Source organism: Hippichthys cyanospilos, chromosome 3, assembly GCF_059441005.1.
Source record: "Hippichthys cyanospilos isolate Australia breed blue-spotted pipefish chromosome 3, RoL_Hcya_1.0, whole genome shotgun sequence".
NCBI classification, from domain to species: domain Eukaryota; kingdom Metazoa; phylum Chordata; class Actinopteri; order Syngnathiformes; family Syngnathidae; genus Hippichthys; species Hippichthys cyanospilos.
Genome location: NC_142371.1, coordinates 4,092,559 through 4,107,694, shown reverse-complemented (window position 1 = coordinate 4,107,694; position 15,136 = coordinate 4,092,559). Strand labels below are relative to the sequence as shown.

At 39.8% G+C, this 15,136-nt stretch overlaps 1 protein-coding gene and 1 long non-coding RNA gene across 2 annotated transcripts in view; one reads left to right on the top strand and one right to left on the bottom strand.

Moving 5' to 3' along the window:
* The window catches only part of LOC148425529 (uncharacterized), a 32,789-nt gene extending 23,817 nt beyond the window's left edge, over positions 1–8,972 (bottom strand). The window contains exon 1 of the long non-coding RNA XR_015864948.1: positions 8,767–8,972. This is a non-coding gene — a long non-coding RNA (uncharacterized LOC148425529). The remainder of the gene's footprint in view (positions 1–8,766) is intronic.
* LOC148425528 (amyloid beta precursor like protein 2-like) overlaps positions 1–14,450 on the top strand; it is a 38,073-nt gene extending 23,623 nt beyond the window's left edge. Inside the window, exons 2-17 of the mRNA XM_088409312.1 lie at positions 3,178–3,357; positions 4,126–4,255; positions 6,602–6,714; positions 6,802–6,989; positions 7,067–7,374; positions 8,186–8,313; positions 8,551–8,625; positions 8,695–8,853; positions 8,920–9,048; positions 9,542–9,641; positions 9,731–9,898; positions 9,981–10,001; positions 10,634–10,692; positions 10,875–10,940; positions 11,030–11,173; positions 11,372–14,450. Of these exons, the coding sequence (XP_088265438.1) occupies positions 3,178–3,357; positions 4,126–4,255; positions 6,602–6,714; positions 6,802–6,989; positions 7,067–7,374; positions 8,186–8,313; positions 8,551–8,625; positions 8,695–8,853; positions 8,920–9,048; positions 9,542–9,641; positions 9,731–9,898; positions 9,981–10,001; positions 10,634–10,692; positions 10,875–10,940; positions 11,030–11,173; positions 11,372–11,470 (2,067 nt within the window). The 3' untranslated portion in view covers positions 11,471–14,450. The remainder of the gene's footprint in view (positions 1–3,177; positions 3,358–4,125; positions 4,256–6,601; positions 6,715–6,801; positions 6,990–7,066; positions 7,375–8,185; positions 8,314–8,550; positions 8,626–8,694; positions 8,854–8,919; positions 9,049–9,541; positions 9,642–9,730; positions 9,899–9,980; positions 10,002–10,633; positions 10,693–10,874; positions 10,941–11,029; positions 11,174–11,371) is intronic.
* The last annotated feature ends 686 nt before the right edge of the window (positions 14,451–15,136 follow it).

Genomic DNA, 15,136 nt, shown 5'->3' with positions numbered 1-15,136 from the left:
GTGGGCAACTCCAGCCCTCGAGGGCCGGCGTCCTGCATGTTTTCCAGTTTTCTCTCCCTAACACACCTGATTTAAACCATTAGCTCATCAACAAGCTCTGCTGGAGCTTGAGAATAATCCTAATCATTTGATTCAGGTGTGTTTGAGAGAGAAAACAGGAAAACATGCAGGACACCGGCCCCCGAGGCCTGGAGTTGCCCACCCCTGGCATATTGGCATCTTGGCGACACCATGACACCGCCCAATTGCAGACCAGCATCTTAGTGACACCATGACACCGACCAATAGCAGACCTGCATTTTAGTGACGTATACAGTGACGCATGTAGTGATGTATGAGCATGGTGCAACTCGCAGAGTCATACACGCGCCACTGATTTTGTGTTGTTGATGGCATAAAGTGGAAAATATGCCATAAAGAGGAGACAAAAAAACGTAGTATTCCACATCGTAATGTGAAAAAAACATGAGCCAGGGACGCTGTAACCCAAGAGTCTACTGTACTGTGTGGAGCGTCATCAAAGGACACCATTGGTATTGTTTTGTTCATTTTGTTTTTAAATAGAAAAGTAGGCCAGCTGCAGTCTTTGTTGGCTTGTGCCTTTAAAAAGTGTTCCCTATTGCTGGTGATCAGGGGCTATAACTCCAACCTGATTGACCATTTTTCAGCTTCATGCTCCTTGTTTTCTTTTTGTCAATGTGTATCAGTTTTTTACCTGGGCATTCAGTGTACTTTTGCTTCATGAATGTTTCCGTGAACACATTGTTATTGTTATTGCTGGAATATTCTGGCAAACGTCAAGAAGAAATGGGCCCTATGGATCTTTATTTTGAGCCCCTTACATCACACACATACAGTACACACGCACACATATGTAAATGTACTCTATACTGGATTAACGTAGTCACATTAATCCAGTATTATACCTTTTTCTTAATTTGTGTATTCGACTTCTTTCCATGTCTGCTCTGTGGCTTATGGGGCCAGTGCTGAAATATTGTTAGCAATATTGAGCCTCTACTTAGGTGTGTATCTCAGTAGCTTTGCTTGTAGTTTGTCAACTCCAAAAAACTGTCCTCAGAAACAACCAAATTACAGCCAAACAGGAAAGTTTTCACAGAGTTAAACTGCTTTGCATCACACTACTTTCCTCTATAGAAACATTTGGTTCGTGAAATCTGTCCCCATAAAATTTGGTCTAAGAGACACATTTGTCTCTAGCATAAAAGATGTAAATGGCTGCACACTTTGATGCTCACAGGCTGACACAGTTGCTTTTCCTACTAATCATATTTTAATAAACCGTGCTGACTAAAATGTGCTGTTCAGTCCAGATTCGGATCGTTGATCGCTAGCGGCTAATTTATGCTAGATGCAGCTATAACGCAGCCCAAGCCAACACTTGGCAAACACTTGCAATAGGTGCTGTATCTCAACGACAAAGTTGTTTGTTAGTGCAATGAATTGAATTCAACATTATTTCAGAACACCGTTCTATTGTTTGTAACAGGAATTAGTGCCAATAGTTGCAGTGCAAAGACTTGTGAAATTGTTAGGCCATAACATGTTGCCATAAAAACTTCAAAATAAAAGCTCACCAAGCATCCATGTACATTTATATATTAAGCTTTATTTCGAAGTTGGATTTTCTAGCGTGTTTTCCTGTCAAGCAGAGCATTAATAGTTGTTGCTGCATAAGAAAAAAAAATGCCTCAAACATGTTTTTGAATCAAGGTTCTGAAATTCGTTGTGGACTTGTTTCAACCTTACAAAAAAGTGCAATGAAATACAAAGGTGTTTTGACTGTTTTCAGTAATAATATTCTCTATGATAATATCAAAAAAGTGTTTTAAGGTCACCATTCTAGAAGAAGAAAAATCAGACATTTGAGCAAGCTTCGGTTTCAAAAAGCAAATACGGATTTAAATGATATCTACAGCAAACTGGACTTCTTTCCTTTTCTTTATAGCCGGTTTTGCCTGATCCTGATCCATCTTGTGGTTTGTGAACCTAACGATTAAATAGTTTGCATGGAAAATTTCCTAACGATGATGCATACTTTGCTTAAGGTTGACCACACCATGTACTGAAACACCTGTAAACTTCCCATTTGTTCATTTTTAATTTACTTTCCCCATAGGAAGTACAGCAATTTTAAATGATCGCTATGAATTTTAATTAGAACTTCAAACAGTTGAGCTGCAGCCGGCCCAAGCAGCGCTTCTCTTTGATCAGACATCAGTCTTATTTTTTTTTTTTCTTCTCACTTTCTTCCTCCGGGCAACTCTCTTCTAATTGGCTCAGCGGTGCTTCCAAGCCTCTCTGTCATCTTTTGCTCTATCTCTCAAGTCCTTCTGTAGACATGAAAAGATTGCAGCTATACAAAGAATCCTATTTTTTTTTTCCTCAGACAGGTTTTATGAAAATTGACTTTTTGTTCCTGTTCTGCACTACTAAATCATCTTTATTTTGTTTTATGTGGCCTCCATGCGGCTCTGCTGTAGGTAACACGGTGAAGAGAACATGTTTTGTTGAAGTACTTGTTTGTGCTATTCCAGGGCCCTCTCTTTTTGGTGTGTGCTGTGTTGTTAATGTAGTGAAGTGGCTCATCGGTCAATGAGCTAGATTTAACACCTGACTCCTAGCCGGAGCGGCTGTTTGTTCCTCAGTGCGAGGTCCCTCGGGACCTCCTCGAGTGGAGGCAACATATTCCGCGATCAATAGCAACATCCAAGAAGGCTGCCATCAGAGGGGCGAGGCGTGCTCTCAAAGGAAGCTATATTTTAGACTGTATACTGTATTTTTATTAGATCATATATATTTACATCTTGCACGCCTCGACCCTTGGTGCTCCCAGCAAACTTGGGTTCTTATTGCCTCTTGTTCATTGGCTTAAAGGTCTTTTTTTTTTTTTTCAATAGTGAGCTATCAATAGATCACCTTTGACTTTGGGTTCTGTCGATAGATATGCTTTTAAAGCTCGATTTCCTGTGTATTAGCTGAACTTTTCTTATTTGATATCTCATTCTCAGTCAGCGCTGGGTTTATTGCTGGAGTGCATCTACTAATTATCTATGAGGCCCACTTGCCCCTGGATCAGCTTGACTATTATTGTCACTGAGTTTGTATCGACTCATCCTCATCTTCTTTGTCTCTCCAACCCCCCAACCTCTCCAGGCCTTGTCCATGAGTGAGGTGAACGGGCCCAGCCCCCAGGTGGCAGAACCGCAGATTGCGATGTTCTGCGGCCGTCAGCTGCTGCACATGAACCCACAGACTGGCCAGTGGGAGCCGGACCCTCAAGGCCGCAAGGACTGCTTCAAAGATCCCAATGAAATTCTCTCCTACTGTCAGGAGGTAGGCTTGAGAAATGTGACTAAAACCTTCATGTGACTAAAAACTATTACAATAATCAGATATAGAAATACAAAATTTGGTCTAATGCCTTTAAGTTTAGTATACTCTAATGAAAATACTATTTAGGGAATATTTTTGGAATTTGCAAAATGTTTTGTAGAATTATACCCTTCCTAATTTCTTTTTTAATTAGATAACAATGGCTATATAATTATTAAAAACGTTCAACATAATATCACGTCTTATTATACTCTTTTTTCCTGACATTAAGAGACACTAAAGCATTAACACCACCGTCTTTACTACTACCTACCTATTTTAGCGGAAAGGGCAACCAAGCGCCATCTGGCGGCCACAGGATGCACATGTAAAACCAACGCAGCAGCATTATTTGATGGTTCATGATAGGTTTTATATTTGTTGACACTTGCTATATAAATATCATGGGGCACCTCTTTCGTTAAATTAAAAAAAATCCCAGTGTTTCAAAGCAATGAGGGATTAAATTAGAAAGTCAGTCAAGAACACTGAACAAGGTGATAATAAAGTTATGTTTAACAAAGTACTAGACAGGCTTTGGCATGGTATTAGAAAAGTGCATGAGCCTTTCCTTTATATAGTCATCTTCCTGTAGCCCACAACCATTATTTGATCATCCAGCGTGACACTTTCCTCTGACCAAATGTCCCCTGTCCCTTCCTCTTGCCTTCATTCCCTCTGCAATGCCTCTTCCTTCTCTTCCATCTCTGCATGGACCTGCACGACCAGATGTACCCAGCGCTTTCCATCTCCCATGTAGAGGAGGCAAAAAGTCCTGTGAACATCCCTTACTGGTGTAAGAAAGGCTGGAGCCATTGCCAGGCGCGCCCCTTCATAGTGGTGCCCTATCGCTGCCTAGGTAAGCACCAAACAGACCACTGCAGTACAAATCAGCCAAATGTGTAACTTGCAATTCAGCTTGCAGGGTTGTAAGAAGAAACATTTTCTTGCAATGTTGACTTAATTTAATCGAGAAGGTGAGGAAAATGTGGAAGAGAAAGTCATTTAACTTACAGCACACTTTAGTCTGTTTTGTCGTGAGTAATACAGTAAGGTCAGAAGTTTGGAAATACCTTCAAATTCACATAGTCAAACACAATAAGAGGTCAACAAAATATTGATAACACACAGCTGTGAACTGAAAGTCATTCAAAATCATATAGCATTATCCACATCATAAAGCTGACTGAGAAAATACCAAGATGTGCAAAGCTCTCATCTTGGAAATCTTTACCCCTGTGAAGAATCTAAAATCTAAAACTATATTTTGGTTTTAATAAGTTTAATAACGTTACATGAATTTTTGCTTTAGTAAATGACTCCTTACATGTTTCTGTGTAGGCTAAATGAATATAAAATCTATAAAAATAAATTAAACATGAATAATAAAGAGGTGTTTGAAACTGTTAGTAGTTAAAGAGGATCAATATCGTCAGTCTACAATGATCAGTATGAGGTTGCTTGAAACATATATGTCTATGAACAGAATACTGTGTTGAAATTATAATCTCATGTTTACAGCAGGCACAGTTTGAACTAAAAAATACAAATGTAGTTTTTGAAGAGACAACAGAGTTGCAACAATGACTCGAGTATCGATGCTTATAAAACTAATCGATTGGCATTTTATCAAAGCATATTGTAACATATACAACTCCAGCTTATTGGAAAATAATGATCAACATTTTTGGCTTTTTTTTTACACTTTACTGACAACACCGAATTGTAAAAATATAAAAAAAACATAATACAATTTTTAAAGTCCATTTGAAAATGGAGTTCTCTAGTTCTATAAATGTAAATACATTTTTTAAACATTACATTTTTCAATGAATTGACAAAACAATTGGCAGACTGATCTGTAAAATAATCATTAGTTGCAATCCTAGACGATAGTTTGCTTATTGGCGAACGATAACATAGAGAATGATTGGTTCAATTCTCATTTCATGTAGTCCTCTCTGTCGCTTCACTTTACTTAATTTTAACACTCATCGGTTCTATTTTTTCCCTGTATCTATTCCAGAATGTACTCATCACCAAATATGTTGATGAAAATTTTTCTGTGCCAATATTCTCCGCTCAATAAAACACCATTGCCAAAATCCTGCCATAGTCCAAAGCAAAAGGATGATAGGGTGTAAATTAAGGTAAAAATAACAGAAGTGTTTGTGTGCAAGGCGTGCAAGACTGCATGTGCCAATACTCCCTGCCAAAGAACGTCAAGGCCAGAATTACTAATAACAGTGGCTTAATGTGATGCACAACAAACACTAAATGACAAAATTGGGCAGTTAAGTACAAATAAAGGAGAAAACTGGCCGTGCTAATATAGCAAACTGCCAACTACTTCCCACACACTCATGCAACCCATCGTTGGTTAGATATGTAGAGGAATATATACCGTACACACAAAAAAAATGTTGTAACAGCCAAACCCTGATAACTTATGTAGGTGGCTTGAAGTTGTCCTCGGTGGATTCATTCCGATTAGCCTGACTTGTCCCTGCATCTCATTTATTCCAAATTATTGTCATCACATTACATAGCTACCAACATCAACACACCACTATAAAATAATCATATTCAATCTTTGATTATGGACACAATGAAATTGCTCGCCTGTATGCTGTCATTGTAAGGCCACTGATGCATTAAACACTGGTAACTGTATTAATCATGGTAATGATAATAACTTTTAGTAATGATAATATTTATTAATAAACATTTATTATTATTATTGTTTCAATACAGTAAAATCAGTGTTTCAGGTACATGTGATAAACTTGCAAACAAGGAAAAAAAAAACGGTCCACAAAATTAGAAAGTTGCTCCTCAAGTGAGGGAAATAATTTGCAAAATCGCTAAAAAAAAATAATAATAATTTTTCAAGTATTGTACTGCATACTGTATTGTATGCAGATTCACAGTATATGTGAGTTGCTGACACTGACTAAAAAGGGAAATTTTCATCTTAAATACACTCACGTACTGTTCCTGTACAGTTGTTACGGCAACCAGTCACACCGCACACTACAAGTCGGGCTAATCTTTGAAAGACAATCAATAATTGATTCTCTTCTTTGAAAGACAGCATGAAGAGAAAAGATGTTGAAATTAGGCCAGGTGAACGATGCCCCGCTTTGGAAGCCAGACCTGTATTCCAGAAAGGAGAAAATGACACTGACGTCTCTGTGTTTTTCAGAAGGTGAGTATGTGAGCGAGGCCCTGCTCGTTCCGGACCGTTGCCGTTTCCTCCACCAGGAGAAGATGGATGCCTGCGAGAGTTATGTCTACTGGCACAACATTGCAAAGGAGGTGTGATACACATCAGTGCATCTAAATGAGTGTGAGGTTTTAATACGTGTTGGTAAAGCGTTGAGGACGACGTGTGTTGTTCTCAAGGCGTGCACTGTGGACAATCTGGAGCTTCACAGCTATGGCATGCTTTTGCCATGTGGAGAAAATTTCCGCGGGGTGGAGTATGTATGCTGCCCAGGTCGAAGCAGCGCCAACAGTAAGGCAGAACTGGAGGAAAGAGAACTCCTAGCAGGTCACCAGACCTCACATAATCGCGGAATACTCAATTCTGCGTAAGACCGCCGACAGATTCTACTCTGCCATCTTAGCATGTACCGAATGATAAATCACTGACTTTTTTTCCCTACAGAGCCAAAGTCATTGAACCCAGCCCGAGTCCCTCCCCCGACACCGACATGTACGAGACGGACATGGAGGACGACGATGACCAGGTGGTGGAGGAAGACGAGGAGGAGGAAGAGGAAGAAGAGGACGAGGTGGACGAGGAGCCGATTGACGAGGAAGACGAGGAGGAACCCATAGCAGTGAGAAACCCGGAGAAGTACGAATACCCCATCGACTCTGGTCCCTACCAGACGTCTGACTACCTGGACTCGTCCTACTATGACAAAAGCTACAAAGCCACAACCTCGCCACCTCTGATGAAAGGGGACAGCGGTACGTGATGATAAGCACAACTATTACTGATGTCAAATATGGGGTGATAACACTGCTTTCCATTTTCCATGTATTTTGTTTTTCCAAAATGGATCAAATGAGTATTTTCCTTCAAAATGATAAGGCATTCTGTTTTCACTGATGGTCCTGCAGTTTTTACGGTGTAATATAATTTCCAGTCTTTAAAATGATGCTTTGTTTTTGTACGTATTGAACCCTGCAGCTTAAACCTTAAACAATGCTATAGCTAATTTATGATTTTTTACAGACTGCCAGTACTGCAATCCCAATTCTCCCTCCTAGCCCTCGTTTGACTGCTTGTTAGGGTGTGCAAGTATCAATCGAATCGATACTAAAGTGGGGATTGGTATTGTAGCAATACCAGAATTAGTATCGATCCTTTACATTTCTTTCTTCAAATTAGGAGAGGTTCTATTTCTTCAAGTTCTACAAGTCTACAAGAGCACCTCGAATGGCTGACATTTTTGAGAAAGTTAGAAATGAGAAAAATATTAGCTCTTCAGGCATGAATTTTTGAAACATTTTAAAGGCTCGAATGGCTAAATATGACAGTTAAAAAGGTATCGTAAAAATAACAGTGGAATAACGTGTGAAACTGTGAATGTGTTTAGCATTCACACATTTATGGGGGGATTTATGACAAATTCTGGGAAAATTAAAATCCATTTCAGGGTAAGGCAGTAAAATGAAATGTGGAAAAAATTGAAGCATTTGAATATTTTCCAGATGCACTTTGTCTACTTTGAATCAAAGAAAGTGAAAGCTGTATTTTCTGTGGCTCCTACTGCAGTGACAACCACTCGACCCACAGATGGCGTTGATGTTTATTTCGAGAAGCCAGTGGACGACACGGAGCATGCCAACTTTTTGCGTGCAAAAACAGACCTGGAAGAACGGCGGATGAAGCGCATCAATGAGGTAAATTTCACAGGGTGAGAAAAGCTGGCCCGATTATCATTATGTGTGTAACCTGCTTCACACAATTCAGAGCCAGAAGAAAGACATTCGACAATGAAAATGCTCCTTCACCCAAAAATCTGCCTTTCCCAGCAAAATTGTTAGGAAGCAGTCTATGTCCTGTGACCTATGTACTGTATTTTCAATGGAAACCGTGCATGTGTATGTTTTCTGATGTGAAATCTTTCCGTTTGTCAGATCATGAAGGAGTGGGCTGAAGCAGACAACAAGTCAAAGAATCTGCCAAAGTCAGAGCAGCAGGCCCTAAATGAGGTCAGTATGCCAGGTGGTATTATGGCAGCAGCGCTTGCATAACCTCCGTTTTATTCCTTTTGTCCGCAGCACTTTCAATCCGTGCTGCAGACGCTGGAGGAACAAGTGGCGGGCGAGAGGCAGCGGCTGGTGGAGACTCACCTGGCCAGAGTGGAGTCCATCCTCAACAATAACCGCCGTCTGGCCCTAGAGAACTACCTGACTGCAGTTCAGTCCGACGAGCCCCAGGTAAAACAAGAAGGAAGGTAGAAACCGCAAAATGGCCGCCATGAAACATTCCTGTCCTCCTTGTAGCCAGAGCGCGTGCTGCAGGCTCTGAAGCGATACATGGCAGCCGAGCAGAAGGACCGCAGACACACCCTCAGACACTACCAGCATATTGTGGCCGTCGACCCGCAGAAGGCTGAGCAGATGAAATTCCAGGTGCGTGACGCTTTGAAATTTCCTGCAGACTAGTGAAAATCGAGCTCTTGGTGTCGCTTCAATAAACTCATGAAAAAACGTATAGTAAAGGATCTATTTATCTTCTTGAAGCTTCGATCAAAGTTAAATTTTGCTGACAACAGAACCAACTTTATTCTTTGGTTCTGCAGTGGACCCTCCAGTGGATGTCGAACAAAATCCTTTACGTGAAGTTAGTTGACGTTCTAGTTCTAGATATGCCATAGTAATCTCAAAGAAACTAATGTCAAACTAATCACCAGTTGATGATCTGCAATGTACGCATAAGCAATAAAGTCTAAACAGGATAGTTCCGGTTGGTCTATGTTCTCCATGAAAAGGCTTGAAAATATGCAGTAAAACGTAAAAGGAAACTACTCTACAAAACTACACCGTAAAATGAGTTGAGGGTAATATTTTAAGAAGTAGCCAAAAGTTCAATAACTAGATTTATTGTGACTTGCAATTGTTCCAGGTGTACACACATCTGCATGTCATCGAGGAGAGAATGAACCAGAGTCTGGCGCTGCTCTACAAGGATCCTATCTTGGCCGAGGAGCTCCATGATGACATCCGTATGCTGGGACATTTCCTTTTGTGAATTAGAAAAATTCAAAAGGTCTCATGACAGATCAAATTCACAAAAGTGGTCTTTTTCCCGTAGAAGAGCTGGTGCGGGCGGAGCGCGGCGACATCAGCGAGCTCATGACCACGTCCTTCTCTGAGACGCACACCACTGAGGAGCTTCTGCCAGCTGAGAGCGAGGAAGAGAAGGATGACGAGGAAGAAGAGGAGAGAGAGTTCCAGAACAGGCCTTATCCTCCCCGCGTCGGTATGTGCTGTGTCTGCATCACGTTACATCTATTGCGTTCGGCTGTCTTTTGTAATATTGTCTTTTGTCTTTGTCGCTACAGACCTTCAGTCAAATAAAAAAGGTGAGCAAAGTTTCATTCTCTATCTATTGGGGTTGTGCAAACTATAAGTAATGAGGGAAAAGACATACCTTGTAATAACACTAAAGTAAAAGACTTTACTCGGTTGTATTGTTCTATCCCATGACTGTCCATCCCATATAATTATTTTTCTGAGACAAGTATTTAGAATTGTAATGACATATTTATTCATAAGTTTTGTTAGTGGGTGAGGTGGGGTGAGTGAGGCACCAATCTGCCTCATCACCGTCACTTTACCGCACTGCACCTTACAAATCCTGCACAATGCAGGAAAACTGCTAAATTTGTCATTTTCAGCACTAACATGGTATTTTGCACTATTATCCTCATGTATACTATGTATACACTTTATTTCACTCCATCTACTCCATAATATGCGCAGAATGTGAGTCTATTCATTTATTCGTGTTTCACTATTGTTGCCCTTATTGCTCTATTAATGTTTTTCAGTTTTATAGCGAACTTTATTACTTGCTCGATTGTGGAATGGAGTTTGCTCGGGGAAGTGAACAGAATAGGAATTTCATTGTGTAGTATTACTACGGATATGAAAATAAAACTCTTGAATCTTGAATCTTCTTTAACCTAATGAGATGATGATTTTGTGTTTACAGGAGATGAATATGATTATGCAACATCTGAGAGGGCTCCTACTTATGAGTATGAAGAAAAGGTAGGATTCTTATATTGGTCTTAAGCAATTACTATTTCAGAGATCCAACTCCTGTATCTGTGTGTAAGCAATTAGAAAGTTTAAGTTCATAATATGTCCAATTTGATTATTTTTTTAAATTATTTTTCTGTCCCATTCTTAATAAGTGTCTAAATGTTTTGGTGCATTCTGTTTCCTTGCAGATCAACACCTCTGTGGAACTCAAGCAAGTTGTGTACAAGCCTGATGAGATTGAGCGAGATGAATTGGTGAGATGCGATCAATGTTCAACGGTGATCAATGTTCAAGTAACTAAAAAAAAAAAATGAGTCATCGCCTTGCATTTTTCTTTCCAAAGCAACCCGACGCTTTGGAGACGTTCAACCGTGGAGCCATGGTGGGCTTGCTGGTGGTGGCGGTAGCCATCGCCATGGTGATGGTTATCAGTCTTCTGCTGGTGCGCAGGAAGCCCTATGGCACCATCAGCCATGGCATCGTGGAGGTAGGACCACAAGCAAATGCCATTGAAAAACTATAATAGGACTTGGTAGTGCATACTATTTGGGTGGAAAGTGGTCACGCCCACAACGGCGCAAACCACTTTTTTGAAACCGCGCCTAGCTGAGTGCGTCTACAAAAATAGCTAAACTTGGCATGGACCACAGTGTATGACGATTGAACTTGTGCTTGTCTCCAACAGGTGGACCCCATGCTGACCCCAGAAGAGCGACAGCTCACCAAAATGCAAAACCACGGCTATGAAAACCCCACTTACAAATTCTTTGAGCAGATGAACTGAGTCGGTAGCAAGTCCAACGCTGGTTTCGTCCCGTCGCCATGGTGGTGCACCAGCCACACACCTGTAATGGATTGACAACATTGAGATTCATTAATTAACTGGATAAGCTCAGTCTTAAATCCGTACTTATTGTAAATGATCAACTACATCCATCATTCTTTCCAAAATGTGAATAGTGAATATTACTCTTGATCTGATCTAATCTCCATTGGATTAGATGTTACTGTAGAAAATATTCCCATTGAAACAATCATCACAGTGGCATGACTTGACCCACTGGCACACCAGAATGGTGCATAATGCTTTAAAATATGTATTTTTCCACAATTGACTTCATATTGTCACACATAGTTATAGTGTATCCATGTAGATGAGTGTGGTAGGCAGCGTGTTCATCTTCATCTAGCGCCACATATGAGCAATTCAATGAAATTTGCCTTTATCCAAAACCTTATATGAGGTCAGATAGATATTATTTTAAAATATACACACGTATATTCGAGTATCAGCCCTCCACGTTTGCTTTTAACGGATTGGCAAGTATAGAGCAAAAATGTTCCGTATAGCCTAAGTTTAGTTGTACCGCAACCTTAATAAACGAAAAACAGAGTATAGATTTATTGAAAGCATGACAACTCGGTGTATGAAGCGCCTGTGACTATTTGTGTTGTTCCTGTCACTGCTTTATAAAAAGTCGACGTTCCAAATGGACACTGTAAATAACATCGGACGTACACTTAGGCCCCAAATGATTCATACCTCCAGTTATTTGTTGAATGGCTATCTTCTGTCTGGAAATGACTTGACGGAGCAGAAACTGGCTTGAAGCAGCTGTGTTAGGAATATTATTGTTTTAGATCATTGGTTTTTCTTTTTAGTCACAGTCTTTCACATCTTTTAAAACATATTCTTATTCATCGTTTTAAAGGTCATTTTGATCACCGTTTTTGAACAGTAGAGAGCTTTCTCTGGGTACTGTGGCTTACTCCCAAATTCCTAAAATATGCTTGTAACAATCGCTGAAGAGTGTTGCTTGTCCTGCTGTGAAAATTAAGTGTAACTTGCTGAAACTAACAAGTAACCGCAAGGGCAGTTCGTGCTTACCGACGACCGGAATAAGAGCAAGCGGTATAGAACGAATGCCTGAGACATTTTGGACAATTATTCCAAAAGAACACCTTTTGACACAACTTCGTTCAGCTATTTGTGTCAGTCCAGCCAGAAGATAACTATTTGCCTTGTCGAGGGTATGAGTAATTCTGGGCACAAATGTATCCTCCTAGTAGTACAGTAGATGTCCCAGTAGACGTTTATTTAACTCATTGGTGTAACGGAGTAATACATCAACTAGCGCATTGTGCTGTAAACGAGAAGGAGAAGCAATTTCCTTACATGGCTGATTGAAAACGGACTGTTGTAAAAAACCAGCACAAGACGACACAGTAACTTCTTTCTGAATGTATTTAAGGTAGATGTTGAGATTCCATTCCTTTAGTTCCTTTATTTTCCCCGCTGTCATTCCCAGAGTAGTGACGTCAGTAGCGACGTAACATGCGACGATGCTCCGGTCGGTATTTTGTAGCAGCCTGCTCGTATTGTGTCAGGTGAGTGTCAAGGCAGAGGAATTAAAAAGGTGTAAAATACGGAGTGCAGTATATTGTGTCGGTGTGTGTATTCAATCCTAAAAAAAACACAGCACACGTAGTTCTAAGTAGTGATAGTATGTCATTAAGCTACTCGTCTTGACATCTTAACACAAAATATTAGCACTCTATCGATGCTTTGATATATTCTTTTTCCTCTTAGCTGTCTGTGTCATTTTACAAAGCCACTTAGGAGGGTCACGTTGCGGGGTGTGCAGATACTCCCCATTTCTGGAGGTGATGCAAAAACACACACAATGGGGTTGTGATGGTGTGTTTCAAGAGGCGGGCTGTGTAACGATGGGTCACAGCCTTTGTATAATTTGTACAGCTATGTTAGTGAATGTCCACAGTTTAATGATACTACTGAAACCATAGATGAGAATAAGCTTGCCTGTTTTTATTTTGATCGCAAAAACCACCACTGAGGGTTCCCTACCAGCATTTAGCAGACGTAGTAAGGTATGTAATACCGTAGTTACTCCCAATCATGTTTATACGTGTCCTCTGTTCAATCCCCTCCCTGTGAAATATTAAATATGTCATTGAGATTTTAATTGCTGCGTTATTGCCTTTTACAATGCTGTGTTTTGGATGTAATTGTATTTTTTATTTATACTGGACGTGATTATCAGTTGGTTCAAGGGTCATGCTTTTCACATGTCATTTTAGAGGCTTGTATAGTAAAACGATGACATGTTTTGAGATAAATGTGAATTTTAGTCAGGTGTATGCAGCCGTATTGATTGCGACAGTGTGGCACTAAGCACAATTCAACCAAATTGCTCGGTATGCGCTGGGGATGAGCAATTAATTCATTATTTATCATTTGTGAATTTTCTTTGAAAAGTTCTGAACTCCTGTTTTCAGGGCAGAATAATGCTGCCCCTGAGAGTGGTGTCATTCGCTGACGTGCTCTTGAATATACAATAACTTAACTTCCCGTTAATTTTGCTGGGCTTCTAGAAAGCAGACTTGTTGTGGATGATTCAAAAATGCCTCTGCTTCTGGCAGCCAAGTAGTGCTCTCCATTTTGCCTCACTTGCTCCAAGTTGCAGAAAAATCAACTCCAAACAAAGAAGAATTATCATGCCCATCCCTGGCTTACCGATATACAAAAATATATGACTGGTTTGGTTCCAACATGAAGAGAAGATGTTTGTTTCTCTTCCCCCTGTGATCCCTAAACCAAAGCCATGCACCAAGAAAAAGCAGATATTTTAATTTGACCAAAAAAAAAAAATGTTCTCTGTTGTGTAAATGTACTTGTAAGCAACCAGAGGCTGTAAAAAAAACACCAATCTAATTGATAGTGTAATAAAATCGAATGACCCATACACTTTTGTGTTCATTTGTTTAGCATTGGTCTTCACTTGCACATTCTCTGTAGCTAATTCAGTAAACTTGACACAGTGTGTTTGCTGGGGCAGCGCAGGGGATTGAAAAGCCACACTGCTCCTAAAGAGGACAACTTTGTTTCTTCATGGTTTCGACTGTATGGTCCTTGCTAACTCCACAAAACAAGGGAAAACAGACAGCTAAAGAATCACAAAGGAAAATGATATGTCTCAATAAAAACTAGTCGCAATTGTAACTCTGGCATTGATCCTATAATTTGAAAAAAAAAGTCAAATTTGCTCAATGCTCCAGTTGTCACCCTAGAAGTTAAACTTTAATGTTCGATGATGAAATTTAAAAAAATGAACAAGTGCATGATGCTCTCTTAGAAAATGTTGTTGATTTTTCCTCTCCATCTTAAGTTTGGATTAATAGAAAATCAATAGTGGAATATTTAAGGTTGCTAAGCAGAGGAAAATTACATTTTTATGAGAAAAAATACCATGTCAAAATACATTATTGTCATTAGTATTTGGCCATACTATATACCAAATTAAAGCAGCTTCAGAAAATGATTTGGGTGTTAATTGTTTTATTGTTTTTTTGTTTGTTTGTTTGTTTTTTAATGTAGAATACATTTTAGGGCAGATTGGGTGCCAAAATCTTTTTTTTTTCATTTTGCTTG